The sequence below is a fragment of the Liolophura sinensis genome, chromosome 11 (genome assembly GCF_032854445.1).
Source record: "Liolophura sinensis isolate JHLJ2023 chromosome 11, CUHK_Ljap_v2, whole genome shotgun sequence".
Taxonomy (NCBI): domain Eukaryota; kingdom Metazoa; phylum Mollusca; class Polyplacophora; order Chitonida; family Chitonidae; genus Liolophura; species Liolophura sinensis.
Window position 1 is genome coordinate 5735832 of NC_088305.1, and position 18188 is coordinate 5754019.

At 38.9% G+C, this 18188-nt stretch overlaps 1 protein-coding gene across 1 annotated transcript in view; it reads left to right on the plus strand.

Moving 5' to 3' along the window:
• The window catches only part of LOC135478075 (pre-mRNA-processing factor 40 homolog A-like), a 31634-nt gene extending 15210 nt beyond the window's left edge, over window positions 1–16424 (plus strand). The window contains 9 exon segments of the mRNA XM_064758345.1: window positions 2629–2720; window positions 3558–3674; window positions 4677–4733; window positions 6160–6240; window positions 8589–8765; window positions 10067–10160; window positions 11159–11220; window positions 11898–11987; window positions 15528–16424. Coding sequence (XP_064614415.1) covers window positions 2629–2720; window positions 3558–3674; window positions 4677–4733; window positions 6160–6240; window positions 8589–8765; window positions 10067–10160; window positions 11159–11220; window positions 11898–11987; window positions 15528–15620 — 863 coding nt within the window. The 3' untranslated portion in view covers window positions 15621–16424.
• Window positions 16425–18188: the final 1764 nt, after the last annotated feature.

Here is an 18188-nt window from a genome sequence, read left to right on the forward strand (position 1 = left end):
TTTGTTCATTTTCTAGAAAACATATGGCTGTTTTTGTTGTGTTAAAAGCTTTGACATACATGTAACTATTACACTGACAGCTCAAACCGGGAGAGGAAATATTGGGCTTCCTTAAAACTTCTAGATCGCTTGTGTATTTCATATTTAGCTCGCCGTTACGAAGTAAGGTGAGGTATTGTGAGTGTGAGGGAAAAGTGGTGTTGGTGTTGGTTTTAATGTCCAATTAAGCCTTTTTGTTTGGGTCAGTTGAGTAAGGTTTTATGTTTGGGTCAGTTGAGTAAGGTTTTATGTTTGGGTCAGTTGAGTAAGGTTTTATGTTTGCGTCCGTTTAGTAAGGTTTTATGTTTGGGTCAGCTGAGTAAGGTTTTATGTTTGGGTCGGTTGAATAAGGTTTTATGTTTGGGCCAGTTGAGTAAGGTTTTATGTGTGGGTCAGTTGAGTAAGGTTTTATTTTTGGGTCAGTTGAGTAAGGTTTTATGTTTGGGTCAGTTGATTTGAGTAAAGTTTTATGTTCGGGTCTGCTAGTCTCACAGTTTTCACATCAATTTTATGAAACTTGGTGGGAATGATGCATATGATTTGGACATTTACTCATTTTGATAATAAATAACGGATGCATTTTTGGTCAAATTATCAGGTTTTGACATCTTTGGTAAAAACTACCATGTTTTTGTACTTTTAATGATTTTAATTGATAGACTTTCAATTCAAAAATTTACCAGTTATATAAACTTCAATTTGAAATTAAGCCTCCATGCAGGGCAACAATTTCTTGTATGCATGGTTTCTGTAACTTTATTGTTTATAACATTTATGGACTCTGTAGGGCTACAATTTTTATGCACATTCCTACCTACATATAGGAAAGCAAGAAGGGTATTGGGTTCCTCTGGCGATTTTACCATTTTCCTGTTTTGTGGACATCATGCACACATTCAGATTGACCTCATTCTGTTCTCCAGTAAACATAGATTTCTACAAGGCTTTCTTGAAGGGCTAAAATTTCTTATGCAATCACTTGTCTAGATAAACCTTTTGTCTCTCTAGCTACTTTATAAGATTTGTATAGTGTATAAATTTACCTTGTATGCACAGTATTGGCAGATACATGTGCCTTCCTATATTGTTTAACGGAGTGTTTAAACCATCCACGCAGACAGTAAGTGTTATCAGCTGAGTATGTGCTCAGCCAATCAGAGGGTTGCAGTGGACACCCATAGTTCACAGACCACTCCAGCGAGTTGGTACTCGAAAACACCACATTAAAGTTTTTTTAGTACCACATCTCAACATTTGCTCAGCCATTCGCAGCAATTCAGTTGTTCACGGATTGCTGCATGCAGTTTACAATTTGCTTATCAAAGACCACTGCCTTAGTTTTGTGCATGATCTCCCCACAATGACATCTTTACCACAACAACACTTCACAACTTTTATCTTTATTCTGATTCCATTGTCTAGTTGACTGCTATAGCAGGCCAGCTGGTGGAATTCTCTGATTCCACTGTCTAGTTGACTGCTATAGCAGGCCATCTGGTGGGATTCTCTGATTCCACTGTCTAGTTGACTGCTATAGCAGGCCATCTGGTGGGGTTCTCTGATTCCACTGTCTAGTTGACTGCTATAGCAGGCCAGCTGGTGGGATTCTCTGATTCCACTGTCTAGTTGACTGCTATAGCAGGCCAGCTGGTGGGATTCTCTGATTCCACTGTCTAGTTGACTGCTATAGCAGGCCAGTTGGTGGGATTCTCTGATTCCATTGTCTAGTTGACTGCTATAGCAGGCCAGCTGGTGGGATTCTCTGATTCCACTGACTAGTGGACTGCTATAGCAGGCCATCTGGTGGGATTCTCTGATTCCACTGACTAGTGGACTGCTATAGCAGGCCAGCTGGTGGGATTCTCTGATTCTATTGTCTAGTTGACTGCTGTAGCTGGCCAGCTGGTGGGATTCTCTGATTCCACTGTCTAGTTGACTGCTATAGCAGGCCATCTGGTGGGATTCTCTGATTCCACTGTCTAGTTGACTGCTATAGCAGGCCATCTGGTGGGATTCTCTGATTCCACTGTCTAGTTGACTGCTATAGCAGGCCATCTGGTGGGTTTCTCTGATTCCGCTGTCTAGTTGACTGCTATAGCAGGTGGAGCTGGTGGGATTCTCTGATTCCATTGTCTAGTTGACTGCTATAGCAGACGAGCTGGTGGAATTCTCTGATTCCACTGTCTAGTTGACTGCTATAGCAGGCCAGCTGGTGGGATTCTCTGATTCCATTGTCTAGTTGACTGCTATAGCAGGCCATTTGGTGGGATTCTCTGATTCCATTGTCTAGTTGACTGCTATGGCAGGTGGAGCTGGTGGGATTCTCTGATTCCATTGTCTAGTTGACTGCTATAGCAGGTGGAGCTGGTGGGATTCTCTGATTCCACTGTCTAGTTGACTGCTATAGCAGGCCAGCTGGTGGGATTCTCTGATTCCACTGACTAGTGGACTGCTATAGCAGGCCAGCTGGTAGGATTCTCTGATTGCCTTGTTGTTTTAGGCTTACGTCACTTTTCACTTATGTCTCTGTTTATGTGTGTGTTTTGTTTTTCCACAATTTGTTTCATGTTATCTAATTTATGTTTTCAGGATCTACACCTCTGGATCTGTTTAAATTTTATGTCGAAGATCTCAAGGCAAGATTCCATGATGAGAAGAAAATTGTGAAGGAAATTTTGCGGGTAAGTACTGTGAATTGGTCCAGGTTTAATTTCTTCAATTTTGAGGGACAAGATGTTATTCCAGTGTCGACAAAGGTTCGTGAAAATTTGTTTGGTACAGACACAGAGTTGTCACAGTTCTCTCCCCTAGAATGGCTGCTCGCCTGTTTATACTTCAGCTTTGACTTATCGCTTGTCAAGCCAACCTTGATGGTTCGAAGCTGAATCCGCTTGACCAATTACATGCCTAAGATAACACCAATTTATTGTTTTATGGATGAGCCTGCATTAAAAAAGATCAAAAAATGGGGTCAAAATAAAACTAAAAATCAACCACTTTATTTTGTCTGATCTTGATGTTTTTGTGATTTTCTTGTATTTCATGTCTTCAGCAGAAAAAACTTGCTTAGATTGTCCATATTTTACACAAATTACATGCAGATGACTTTAAGGTTTTAGTTTATATCCTCCCCCAACATTGAAAAAAAGTATTCTACTGTGAAACAACAGCTTAAACTGGAGTGGCCGCATCCCCATGTAAGTGAAAGGTTTTCATTGGAAGGCAGTTACCAGATACTTACTGCTTCTGTACAAAATTAAATAGGTACATGTAGCCACTTACATTGGCGAAAAAAATATATTTTGTGTTTTACTTCATTTAATTCTCTGTCATGTCCCTGTTTCCTCCCACCATGTTGCTGGCCATTGTCGTATAAGTTAAATATTCTTGAGCACGGTGAAAAAAAAAAAAAAACAATTAAATAAATCAGATAAAATGTCTGTGAGTTAGCTATTGCTGGTAGCTAAGCCCTCTACTCAAAAAGATATTGAAAGCTGTGAATTTTATGTCTTGAACAGGAGCGTAATGTGTTTGTGGAGATAAGTACAACTTACGAGGAATTTGCCGGGGTAATCAGCACGGACAAGAGAGCCTCAAATCTGGATGCTGGCAACATCAAGCTCACATACAACAGTGTAAGTCCTTCACTCCCCTCAGTCCTCAACCTTGTACAGAAGCTGTTTGTTTTGTGCTATTGTGACAGTATTATCCTGTCTAGATTACAGTATACATGAAAAAGTTCTTCAAAACAAAGAGTATGGTATTATCAAAAATGAAGAAAGATATGCCAGAAAGAATGACAAAACATAAGTTCATTTTTGAGGTATATTTTGTATTTCTTAATAACCCCACTGTTTTATGCTGGTCAGGCTTTCTTGAACAGAGTTGTTTGATAGCTGTCACCCTGGCTGTCACCATAGTAGACCATTTAGTTTATGTACTTACCCTTGGGGCGTTACAAAAGCTGTAATTTAAAACCATTTTTATGCCCCAAGAAAAAGGCTGAGGAGCTTTTCTGTACATGTACTTTCATATGTTTACATGTCACATCCTTAACTCCAAAGTAAGAAATAAAAACCAAGTGTTTAAAAAATCCTTTATCAGTATAACACTTTTAAACACATGTTTACCAACCCAGCCAATGTAGTTTCATCTCCATACTGAATTTTTTTTTTTTTTTTTTTTTTATGGGGAATGGATTTCAAGTGGCCCATAAAGGCATTTTAGGGGCCAAATGCTTCCTGGTTTGGCTACTGGAAACTGTGATGTTACCCCATGTATTCCAAGGAGCTAAAATTGGGTATCGGTTAGATCATTGGCCCCAAGTTAAAAAGCCTAGACTGACAAAAAGAAACAAATTCTTGGGTATTGTTTATTTGAACAACAATCAAATAAATAAATACCCTAATTCTTCAAACTTTAAAAAGACAAGACATTAGTTGTGCTGAATGCAAAGAATTACATTTCTCCCGCAGTTTTTTTTTTTTTTTTTTTTTTTGAAAATTAAAGAAATGAATATGTTGTTCGTTACATGGACTAATCATGTGAAAAAAAGAAACTAAATATTCCTGCTAGGGTTCCTGAGAGTTTTCTGTAGTTTTTGCCTTCCAGTATATGTGTATATTTTTGTGTTCTAGCTGATAGAGAAGGCAGAGGCTCGAGAGAAAGAAAGGCTGAAAGAGGAAGCCAGAAAGGTGAGATACTGTTATACTGTTTACCCAGATCAATGCGTTTGCTTATGAATCAGGTTGACATTACGGGTGTGAACGCCAAGCAGGGCCATTCAGTCTGGTTTATTTGCAACTGCTAGTGACATGCCTTAAGAGAAAAAGTCAACAATTGACCAGATATATAGCTGCATGGATAGAGTAAGCCACAGGAAATTTAAAATCTTTTTATATTTATGATATGTGGGAAGGTCTGTCGGCAACCTGCAGATGGTCGTGGGTTCCCCCGGGTTCTGCCCGGTTTCCTCCCACCATAATGCTGGCTGCCGTCGTATAAGTGAAATATCCTTGAGTACGGCATAAAACACCAATCAGATAAATAAATAAATGAATATATTTATGATGTGTATACACAGCTGAGAGATCACGTTTCAAAGTATGCAAAATTATGCAAATTGAAATAACCAAAAGCGCTGCCATATTATCAATTTTAGCCAATCAGTTCCGAGTGACTTCTGTGACCTTATAGTGCAGCTGGTATCACTGACATTACCAGAACCCAGTTTTGCCTTTTAGCTATTTGTGGTTGAGGTATGAAGGAAAAAATGCTTTGATGTTAATTGCAATTTATTAATTTTCACCTGTCTGGAATTACTCAGAATGCTGTTTTGTCATCATATTTCATGATACCTAAACATGTCATGTATCACAAATCATCAGAGCCAGTCCAAGTCTCACAATCATGAACATGTTGTAGTGTTTATAGGGACTTTTCTCATACACACCCAAACATGTCATGTATCACAAATCGTCAGAACCAGTCCAAACCTCACAATCATGAACATATTATAGTGTGTATAGAGACTTTTCTCATACATACTCAAACATGTCATGTATCACAAATCATCAGAGCCAGTCCAAGTCTCACAATCATGAACATGTTGTAGTGTTTATAGGGACTTTTCTCATACATACCCAAACATGTCATGTATCACAAATCGTCAGAACCAGTCCCAGCCTCACAATCATGAGCATGTTGTAGTGTTTATGGGGACTTTTCTCATACACACCCAAACATGTCATGTATCACGTATCATCAGAACCAGTCCAAGCCTCACAATCATGAACATGTTGTAATGTTTATAGGGACTTTTCTCATACACACTCAAACATGTCATGTATCACAAATCATCAGAACCAGTCCCAGCCTCACAATCATGAACATGTTGTAGTGTTTATAGGGACTTTTCTCGTAGATACTCAAACATGTAATGTATCACAAATCATCAGAACCAGTCCAAGCCTCACAATCATGAACATGTTGTAGTGTTTATAGGGATTTTCTCGTAGATACTCAAACATGCAATGTATCACAAATTATCAGAACCAGTCCAAGCCTCACAATCATGAACATGTTATAGTGTGTATATTGTGTACTTTCTGTTTTTGTCAGCTGAGAAAACTGGAAAGCTCATTCAAGTCCATGCTGAAACAGGCCTCTCCACCCATTGATGTCGGCTCAAAGTGGGAAGATGTAAGTTATCTGGTGTTGCTCACGGCTCTGAGTCATAAATTGCAAGTGCTTTAAATAGACAAACTAAGAACAGGAAATAACTCAAACTGTGGCTGGTATATTTTTCTGCATTAAAATATCAGTGTACAGATGTTAATCTTCTTAGAGCAGCACATTTTAACTGTAGCCATGTTTCAAGTCTTAAGACACTCAATAACTTGAAACCCTTGAGAATACTTTGATTTTATTGAAGGGTTTCAAAGTCCTTCAAAAAGAGTTTATTTTGGGCAAAGTCCTTGAAAGTATTTTGTAATACGGTATATATCATTTTATATTATGTTCCAAATTGACCAATTATGGTACTAAAATTGTATTCTCAAAACGCAAACATTAAAGAAAACACTAATGTGAAGTATATGTCATGATGAAAGACCATTAAACTCTGTCCAGAAAAATATTTATTTTATTACAATTTTTTCAACCCAGTAATTAAAAAATATGCATTTGAAACTTGAAGACTTTAAAACTTTTCTGACTATATTTGAACCATCGATGTCACATCATATTTTGTCATTTATCACGCACCGACTACTAGATGTCATCATTCAAAATACATTAGCATATAGATTCTTGGAAAACAAACAGTTTCAAGCCAGAAAAATTAATGTAATGTCATTGATACTTTCTGGGTTACTGAAGACCACTTTAGAATCGCATGCTTTTAAGCCATGTTGCTTGGTTGGAAAAACACACCAAGCTGCCTTCCTAGACAGTCTTGAATGGCCTTCCTTTGATATATATGTTCTCATTTTAGTGTTTTCTTTGCCTTTAATAACCTTCACCTGAACGTTTTTGTAATGTCAATGAATCGTACTTCAAACTGCTGCAAATCATGAGAAGGCTAAAATGTGAGGTTCATCACACTGACAATTTAAAACTATGTGTTATAATACTTTCATTTATTTGTTTGATTTTTGTGAAGAGAGTTAAAGCCGTTTAAACCTTTGAATTACAAGGTGGTGCTTTATGTGCTGTACTATCCTGGTTTCATCAGGAAAACCAGAAAGATAATGTGACATCATAGTTCCTAAATACTGCCAATGCCGCCCATAAAGCCCACCATAGATTTCAAAATATTTCAACACTCTTAAAAAAATCTAAAAAATAAATGAAAGCCTTTTTACACAGTCTCAGTTGTTGGTACGATGAACCTACTTCATATTTTAGCTTTCTTTCACTGTAATGTTAGGTTCGTGGAAATCCCTGAAGAAACATTTTCTGTTTTTGTCATCTCCACAACATTGATTAAGTGTATTTGTGTTTAAATACAATGAAGTTAAAACATTTGAAGAGCTTCAGCACAGGCCAATAAAACCATTCCAATTCTTCATTTTAAGTCAAATCAGATTTTGTATTTAACTCTTGTTTTATGGCATCTGTGTACATATTCAAACCGGCAGTTGGGAGTAAGTGAAATGTTAATTTAAATTTCGAACTAACAATCAAACTTTAAAACCTCTATGAATTCAATTTTTGTTCATTGTTTTTAGTAACAATTATCTTGACCTTTGCCTGTAAGTTCTTTGTATATGTGGAAAGGTCCAGCTGGTGATGCTGTGTCTGAGATTGTAGTGCACTCTGTGATGCTGTGTCTGAGTTTGTAATGCATTTGGTGATGATGTGTCTGAGTTTGTAGTGCATTTTGTGATGCTGTGTCTGAGTTTGTAGTGCATTTGGTGATGCTGCGTCTGAGTTTGTAGTGCATTTGGTGATGCTGCATCTGAGTTTGTAATGCATTTTGTGATGCTGCGTCTGAGTTTGTAGTGCATTTGGTGATGCTGCGTCTGAGTTTGTAATGCATTTGGTGATGATGTGTCTGAGTTTGTAGTGCATTTGGTGATGCTGTGTCTGAGATTGTAGTGCATTTGGTGATGCTGCGTCTGAGTTTGTAGTGCATTTGGTGATGCTGCGTCTGAGTTTGTCATGCATTTTGTGATGCTATGTCTGAGTTTTATTATTTATATTATTTAGTATTTATATTTTGACATTATCATGATTTTGTCTATTTTAACAAATTTAAGCAATGTCTTTAGCTGTAGGCCTTGATAGATTTGTGTACATGTTTATAGCATGACGTAGGAATTGTATTGTATTACATGTTTGTATTAAGACCTCATCCCCCTGAAGGCATAATACTCGGTGTGGAAGGCCATAAAACAAAGTGTTTCTTTTTTGGCGTCATGGTAATTGGGCGTGTAATATCAAAGTGTAATAACAAAAGTGAGATATCACTTTTATCAGTGAAGAAAATCCTGACTTTTCACCGTTAAGTAAATAATGTATGCCTTTGTTTCACACGTTTGTGTCAGGTGCGGAGTCAGTTTGAGCGAGAGTCAGCGTTTGAGCTCATCACACTGGAGTCAGAGAGAATCCGGCTGTACAAGGAGTATTTGATGGCACTGGAGGAGAGTTGTAGTCATCATCACACCAAGAAGAAAAAGTCCAAGAAACACAAGCTAAAGAGATCACGCTCACGCTCAAAATCAGTAAGGACTTCAACTTTTGTGTGTGTACCATAAACCCCTTATGAAGCGCAAGAAAAAGTTGAATATTCACCACAAATCAGCTACTCTTCACCACAAATCAGCTACTCTTCACCACAAATCAGCTACTCTTCACCTTTTGTGATATAACCGATGACTCCAGAAGTAGACTGCAGATTCCCTGACTCTCACTGCTGCTGGGTGGGTGGGGGAGGCGCGGACCTTATACTCAAGTTCACACGGCCAAAATTTAAACCAGATCAAATTTGAACCGGTCAGAATCCAAGCCAGTTGTTAAAATGTGTGCGTTCACATGACCATGAGGTCAAGTCAGTTTTAAGTTGGTTCAGGCATTGACTCTTGTCACTTGTGTGTCTATTCACAGTGGTTGACGACCAAATGTCCCCCTCCAGTATGATGTATATTACATGTGAAAAGTTTGCTCATGACCCACTCACCCTGTCTGTTCTAAGTTTCCTCATCACCCCCTGTTTCTGCTATGTTTCCTCATCACCCACTCACCCTGTCTGTTCTAAGTTTCCTCATCACCCCCTGTTTCTGCTATGTTTCCTCATCACCCACTAACCCTGTCTGTTCTAGGTTTTAGTATCACCCACTCTCTTTTTTTCTACTACATTTCCTCATCACCCTCTCACCCTTTTCTGCTACATTTCTTCATCGCCCTTTCACCCTGTTTCTGCTACATTTCCTCATCACCCACTCACCGTCTGTTCTATGTTTCCTTATCACCCACTCACCCTGTTTCTGCTACATTTCCTTATCACCCTCTCACCCTTTTTCTGCTACATTTCCTCATCACCCACTCACCCTGTCTGTTCTATGTTTCCTCATCACCCACTCACCCTGTCTATTCCTGGTTTCCTGACCACTGACTCACTCTGTCCTTGTCATGGTTTCCTCTGAGGAAAGTGAAATAATTAATTGGATGGATTTCCCCACATTGTCTGCCAGATGAACACTCAGCCTGTCATTTGATCATCTGTTCTATTTCTTGTTGTAGTGGGGGCCTCTGTGGCTCAGTCGGTTAGCGCGCTAGCGCAGCGTAATGACCCAGAAGTCTCTCACCAATGCGGTCGCTGTGAGTTCAAGTCCAGCTCATGCTAGCTTCCTGTCCGGCCGTACGTGGGAAGGTCTGTCAGCAACCTGCAGATGGTCATGGGTTTCCCCCGGGCTGTGCCCGGTTTCCTCCCACCATAATGCTGGCTGCCGTCGTATAAGTGAAATATTCTTGAGTACGGCATAAAACACCCATCAAATAAATATAAATAAATATCTTGTTGTAGTCTGACTCAGAAGATGACTCATCCCGACACAAGACAAAGAAGAAGAAGAGATCCAGGTCCGAGTCAAGGTCACCCAGCTACATGTCTGACTCAGGTCAGTATCTTGTCTGGACTCATTCTTATGAAGTGAAAACTTCCATTTCTGTGTTGACTCATGACAGTGTGGTTTTCTCCACCCAGAAATCTGACTGTGATCTGAAACATGTACATGTATGTTTAAGTGTAAAATAACATTCAGTTAGTAATTGTGGCACCCACCACCCCAAACCCCCTCCCCCATACCCCACCCCCTCCCACCATAATGCTGGCCACAGTCATGTCAGTGAAATAATCTTGAATATTGCCTAAACCACCAGTGAAACAAACATATAAATAAATAATGTGATGGGTGTCTTACATTCTCTGCTGAAGCTTTTGTAAGCTACTCTTAATTCCGCCACCTTTTCGCATATGACACAGCAACTTTCAGTGCAATTTATCCCTTAAACGGGTTTGGCTGGATTGCCCAGTTTCAGCGCTTCACAAAAAGTATAATTTTACCAGTCCACATTGACTAATACTTTCAGAATACGCTTGATAAAACATACGAAAAGGCTGAAGAATCACGTTATCTGAATCTGAGTTGCACCAAAATCTTCCCATTCATCAGGAGCCCATGGACACACAATGAGACTAATAAGAATACATTGCAGACCATTTTAAAGTTTAATTTTGAGTCCATCTTGACCGTCATTTACACTTAAATAGTCCTTGACACTGTCGAACCATTTTTCATTGTTCCTGAGCAAGACTCTTACATAAGAAGTGGCTAGGAATTTAGGTACGCTAACTGAGGTTTAAACTCTTAAAGTATTAAGCCAATTACACCAGTAAAGGACAAATCTAGATGCATTTTGAAAACACAGCTCTTAGGATTTTGAAGACCAAAAAGCAATTGTTTTGATAGTCTCCTCCCGTTGATGTGGCTTGTCTCTTACTCCTGTCTACTTGTATTCAGGTCACAAAGGTCTTATAATTGTGAAATAGCCTTGAGCATGACTCTAAGACCACCCTCTTCAAACACGTTGTGAGGATTTGATTGTATTTTCACAGATGAAGGAGAAAAATCCAAAAAGCACAAGAAGAAAAAGAAGAAGAAGCATGTTTCCCGATCTGTGAGTCCCTATCTTTCATGACTACAATTGAAAGAAAACACTAACTTCATTTATATCTCATATGAAAGACCATTAAAGGCCGTTAACAAAAATAGCTTAATTTTTTTTTTCTTAAAATTTTTTCATCAGAGTGAAATGCATCTGAAACTTTGGAGTCTATGGTTTCCTTTTCTGACCATATTCGGACCAGTGACGTCACATGGCGTTTTAACACACAGACTGCTTCATCATTCAAAATGCATTGGGATATAGATCTGTGAACGCATTCTCTGACTGGACCTTGAAACGAACTGTTCAAATAAAAAAGCATGGATGTGGTACCCGTTGGGTCACTGCTCACCTCTATAGGATGTGATGTTTTAATACCATTTGAAAAATAAATCAAATCTTCAACACTTTTGAATGATTTTTTTTTTTATCTGATGTATATTCACTTTAGTGTTTTCTTTGCATTTAAAAACAGCAAATTTCACTAAATGTCAATGGAGACATTGTCTCTATCATGTTTGTGTTTGTGTAGATGGTTTCTGATGATAATCCTCGGGCTGCTGCTTTTCTCAAACGTCATCAAATTATTCACAAAATTATTTATGGCTTGGATTTGACGTTTTGATGTAATTACCATGTAGAGTGTGTCATCCAGCATAATCTCAATATGTTTGTATTTGTGTCCTCAGCCATCTCGTAGTAGCGGTTCTGAGGGTGAAGACAGGTCAAGAAGCTCCCGAAGGAAAACCTCCCCATCACCAAAGAGGGAACGAGAGAAGGTGAGGGGAAGGGTAGGGGCTGTATTACAAAAATTGATTTCTGACAGTAGTATAAGGACTGATTTGTAACATTATTTCAAGGGCTGATTTCTGACAGTAATGCCAGGGCTGATTTCTGACAGTATTACAAAGACTGATTTCTGACAATAGTGCAAGGACTGATTTCTGACAGTAGTACAAGGGCTTATTTGTGACAGTATTACAAAGACTGATTTCTGACAGTATTACAAAGACTGATTTCTGACAATAGTACATGGACTGATTTCTGACAGTAGTACAAAGGCTAATTTCTGACAGTAGTATAAGGACTGATTTCTGACAGTAATGCCAGGGCTGATTTCTGACAATATTACAAAGACTGATTTCTGACAATAGTACATAGACTGATTTCTGACAGTAGTACAAAGGCTAATTTCTGACAGTAGTATAAGGACTGATTTCTGACAGTAATGCCAGGGCTGATTTCTGACAATATTACAAAGACTGATTTCTGACAATAGTACATGGACTGATTTCTGACAGTAGTACAAAGGCTAATTTCTGACAGTAGTATAAGGACTGATTTCTGACAGTAATGCAAGGGCTGATTTCTGACAGTATTACAAAGACTGATTTCTGACAATAGTACAAGGACTGATTTCTGACTGTAGTACAAGGGCTACTTTCTGACAGTAGTACAGGGACTGATTTCTGACAGTAATGCAAGGGCTGATTTCTGACAGTATTACAAAGACTGATTTCTGACAGTATTACAAAGACTGATTTCTGACAATAGTACATGGACTGATTTCTGACAGTAGTACAAAGGCTAATTTCTGACAGTAGTATAAGGACTGATTTCTGACAGTAATGCCAGGGCTGATTTCTGACGGTATTACAAAGACTGATTTCTGACAATAGTACATAGACTGATTTCTGACAGTAGTACAAAGGCTAATTTCTGACAGTAGTATAAGGACTGATTTCTGACAGTAATGCCAGGACTGATTTCTGACAGTATTACAAAGACTGATTTCTGACAATAGTACATAGACTGATTTCTGACAGTAGTACAAAGGCTTATTTCTGACAGTAGTATAAGGACTGATTTCTGACAGTAATGCCAGGACTGATTTCTGACAGAAGTACAAGGACTGATTTCTGACAATAGTACAAGGGTTGATATCTGACAGTATTACAAGGGCTGATTTCTGACAGTAGTACAAGGACTGATTTCTGACTGTAGTACAAGGACTGATTTCTGACCGTAGGAATGGTTAGTGACAGTAGTGGGGCCTCCGTGGCTCAGTTGGTTAGCGTGCTAGCGCAGCGTAATGACCCAGGAGTCTTTTCACCAATGCAGTCGCTGTGAGCTCAAGTCCAGCTAATTTCTGGCTTTAGTACAAGGACTGGTTTGTGACAATAGCTCTAGGACTGATTTCTGACAGTAGTGCAAGAGCTTGTTTGTGACTAAAGCACAAGGACCGGTTTATGACAGTAGTACAAGGACTGGTTTGTGACTATAGCACAAGGACTGATTTGTGATAACAGTGTAAGGAATGACTTACAATAATACAAGGATTGGTGTATGGCAATAGTACATGGACTGGTTTGGTGCAATGGTACAAGGAATGACTTGGGACAATAATTCAAGGACTGGTTTGTGGCAGTAGTACATGGGCTGGTTTGTGACAGTAGTATATGGGCTGGTTTGTGGCAGTAGTACATGGGCTGGTTTGGTGCAGTGGTACAAGGAATGACTTGGGACAATAGTACAAGGACTGGTTTATGGCAGTGGTACAAGGACTGGTTTGTGACAGTAGTACATGGGCTGGTTTGTGACAGTAGTACATGGGCTGGTTTGTGGCAGTAGTACATGGGCTGGTTTGTGACAGTAGTACATGGGCTGGTTTGGTGCAGTGGTACAAAGAATGGCTTGGGACAATAGTACAAGGACTGGTTTATGGCAGTGGTACAAGGACTGGTTTGTGACAGTAGTACGTGGGCTGGTTTGGTGCAATAGTACATGTTGCTATACACTTAAACACTATGCACATATTTTTTCTGTATTAAAAGAAAACAGTGAAGAGGATGAATAGTAAAGTACCCATTAGGGAAACTGAAAACTTCCACATAATTAGAACTATTAAGGGTGTTAAGTGCTTATTTTCTGGTTGATTGTGTTTGGCGCGCAGAGCCTTAGACCATATCACTAGCTGTGTTATCAAGGACACTGGCATATCTCTGTACATCAGGGTGTTGGCAACACGATCTCATTAATTAGTTAATGACTGTGACAAGCAGCTGTTGGTGTAATCAGTGGAATTAGCCTGACGACTGGTGACAGGTAAGATTGGACGTGGGAATGCTCATGTCGACCTGGGAGGGGGGGGGGGGGGGCGTTAGGAGAGGTAATAAGCAGATGTGAGTGGTCAGGAAGCTGTGGTATGCAGAGACTAAATTGCGATCACACTACCCTTATTAATATAACGGTACATATAGTCAAACATATAATGTGTTAATTTCAATTACCAGGGTTCCTCGAAAAGCCTGACAGTGCATGAAAGATTTTCAAGACCTTGAAAGTCCTTGATTTTCTTATGTTATATATCATACATTCATGTTCATTAGTAAAGCGTAATACACCAATCAAATAAATAAATATATTATATGTTTAAAATGGACAAATTTAAAATCTACCAAAATAATGTCCATTAATCTTCACATGGAGGTTTGTACTGGAGCTGAATGGCTCTTGAAAATGCTGGAAATCACGTATATGTAAATAGCGTTAATTACATTTAAAAGCAAATTCAAAAGCTTGATTGGATCAAGTATCAAGACAATATGAGTGTTACTTTGCCCTGATTTGTTACTACATAGACATGTCGAAGGCCATGTTTGGTGTCAAAAGAACTACAGCTGATAGCTATGAAAGCTTTTTCATCTTAGAGGGACGGTGAAATGATAAGGATTAAGATAGGGGTTGGGTTGCTTTCCTAAATTACAAAAGTTTGAAGGTTGTTCATAGTTTTTCAATAAGTGTTTGGGGATCATATGGAAATGAAATATTTGTTTATTGTTGTTTTCTTTTCTGACATAGAGTGACTGATGGACTGATGACAATGTATTTTCATATGCATTTTCCGTCATTCCAGCAATTGCCCGATTGATGCAAAGTCACATATTGAATGTTATAAAATCAGATCAGACCAATTAGTTTTAATCAGTATTCTTCTTCGGGGGCCTCTGGGCTCGGTTAACGCGCTAGCGCAGCGTAATGACCCAGGAGCCTCTCACCAGTGCGGTCGCTTTGAGTTCAAGTCCAGCTCATGCTGGCGTCCTCGCCGGTCGTACGTGGGAATGTCTATCAGCAACCTGCGGATGGTCGTGGGTATCCCCTTTCTCTGCCCGGTTTTCTCCTACCATAAGTCTGGCCGCCGTCGTATAAGTGAAATATTCTTGAGTACGGCGTAAAACACCAATCAAAATATATAAAATAAAATCAGTCATGGAATAAATAACTTTTGACAGTAAGACATTTGTTTATGCCTGCTTTAGGGAGGCTGGGATTCTTCTGAGAGCGAACTGAGTGAAGGAGAACTAGAGAAGAGGAGACGCCATCTACTACAGCAGTTAGAAGCTGACTCCTGAGTCAACCTGCCTTAAGTCGCCTGTACCTGACACATTCTAGAAAAGACGTCATTCATTACTGCAGCAGTTAGAAGAGCATTGCTGCACCGGCCTATTCCATGTTAACTGACAAGTCCAAGCACATGATGCTTGGTGCTACCAGAATTCGCCAGGAACAAAGTGACCAATCAGAGATGTTTTATTGTCCATACACCCTTAGCCAATCAATGTGCCTGTTATAACTGTGGTTTGGTCTGTGGGCTGATAGTTCCATAAATGCAGCAAATTGTTACTATTATTCCACCAGTGAAAGTGTATTGCTGCTCTTTTTAAATCTCCCCGGGCGGTTCTTGTCTTTTCATGCCATAAATTCCTCCAGTAAATTATGTCAAATGTGCTCATGTATTGACCTTCAGTAAATTATCATGGTCACTCCATTTAATAAAATAGACAGTTTTTGTTCTCTTTGTTTGATTTTGTCTGGGCCGCTGTGTTCAGAGAAACATGTATATTTCTGATGGCATAAATTTGGCGTAAAGCGGGTAGAGCGTGATGTTATATTGTCGTGGTGAATATCTTAAAAGGCAATAAAAAATGTAACCTAAGTTATTTAGGAAGAGGACTGGAAACGGCCACAGCCATCTTTGTCTTGGTAACGCGCTTTCGATTTTCTCAGTTCGGAGATTTTCCTTACTTTGAACTGTAATATGTGGATAAAACAACGTCACAAAAATTAAATGTTTGCTTTTTATGTGGGCTACATGTGGGACACTTTATCGATGCATTTATGTATTTGTTTACTCTTTTAAGAAGCCAAACCTTCACACCTGACATATTTGACTTCATTTTACTCTGAATCAGTGTTACTACATCAAGATTTACGATAAGCCTTCTCGTCGTTCAGCAAAGGCATTATTCTCGCTACAGTTAATATCTACCTTACTACACTGTGGTCGCTGATTCAAATCCAGCTCTTGTTAGGTCGACTGTGGCTTTTAAATAAGTCATGAGGTATGTCGGGTATCTGGACAAAGTAGTTGGTTAAGGAGACCTAGCTGCTGAGCAAATGAGTATCCATGGTTCACTCGGATAAGTTTCCCCGTACATGCGCGCCACAGCATGCGCAGTAAGAAAGAGGCTATATCGGAGATTTGTGTTACAAAAAAAAAAAAATTGACCAGTGCAAATCTGATCCAATTTATGCTGGTATTTTAGAATAGCTCAAATAATTGTCTTCTACAAAATGTCAGCCGTATCTGTGCACGTGTTGTCGTTCAAGATCTGTAATCCCTAAACCAAACGGGTCGTATTATAACATTTTCAAACTCTTTCATTTTAACAGCATTGATACTAAGCGTCAGGTACTAACTCATGGGCTTCTAGTTGGTAAATAAACAAAATTTGGTTGTGATTAGCCAGTTTGGATATATTGCCAGAAATCTCCGATACAGCCTACATTTACCTGTGAAGACAGCCGGCCATGGTGGCGATACCCCGTGACACGTGGAATGCCCAAGTCCATTCAGTCTTCATGTTTATTGTCCATCCGCCCACACGTCAGTTAGCTTCTGACATATGCACACATTATTTCATCTTTATGTATCAGTAGGTCACATTATCATACAATGGTGATAACGAAAAATGAAAATTGTTCCATCACCCACATCAGTTCCAAAGTTTTCCAAAATATTCTGTCGATTTCTAGATTTTTCGGGCATAGGCTACAATCCAAAATTTCGCTTATATACGAAATATATATGTATCTTGTTGAAAATAGAGCAAGAATGCACATAAACGAAGATCTACATGAAGTTCACGCCGTTTTTCGCCAAAAAGGTGGAATATAATCTAAGAATTCCTTCTACTTAATGGTTGAAAGTCGACTTTGGTGAAAAATAGTATTTTGTTCACATTATGTCGTTATATGTAATTTCTGCACGGTAACATAACATTTTATCGAAACCCTCATATACTGATTCGCTTAAATCTTATGATGCTTTGTTTCACGGCAAAACCCACTAACTCCAGAAGTCACCAATGTAATAGTTATTTATAGGAGAAGATAGTGAAGTTAATGTCAACATAGAAATGAAGTTATGTCTGGAAATGACACTATGGACTATATGTGGAGAGGTATCTTTAACATTAGGAAAAATCTGTAGTGAGAGAAACTATTCTCACCTAGTCAAATTAAGGTCAAAGGAGTAGATTGTCGTTAGAGCGTCACGCATGGTGTTCGTGTGCACCTGTGTTCCCACAAACACGTTCTTGGACAAGCCTTAAAGAAAAGACCTCCAAAAATTGAAGCACGCATTACTAAATAGGCCACATAAACGCATACGTTAATATACTTTCATTTATTTACTATTATTTTTTTTAGATTTTTGTGAGAAGAGATAAAGGAGTTCAAACTTCTGAAAAGGGATTACACTGTCAGAGTTTAATCCTTCCTTCTGCATTCCAAAATAGAGATGTACTTACTGCCTCTATTGAGATTACATCTCTAACAGACTTGGGCGCCATATTTTTCACAACAGCGACGTCGAAAGCGAAGCTCGTGCATTACGTCACCTGATCTGAGATGACTGC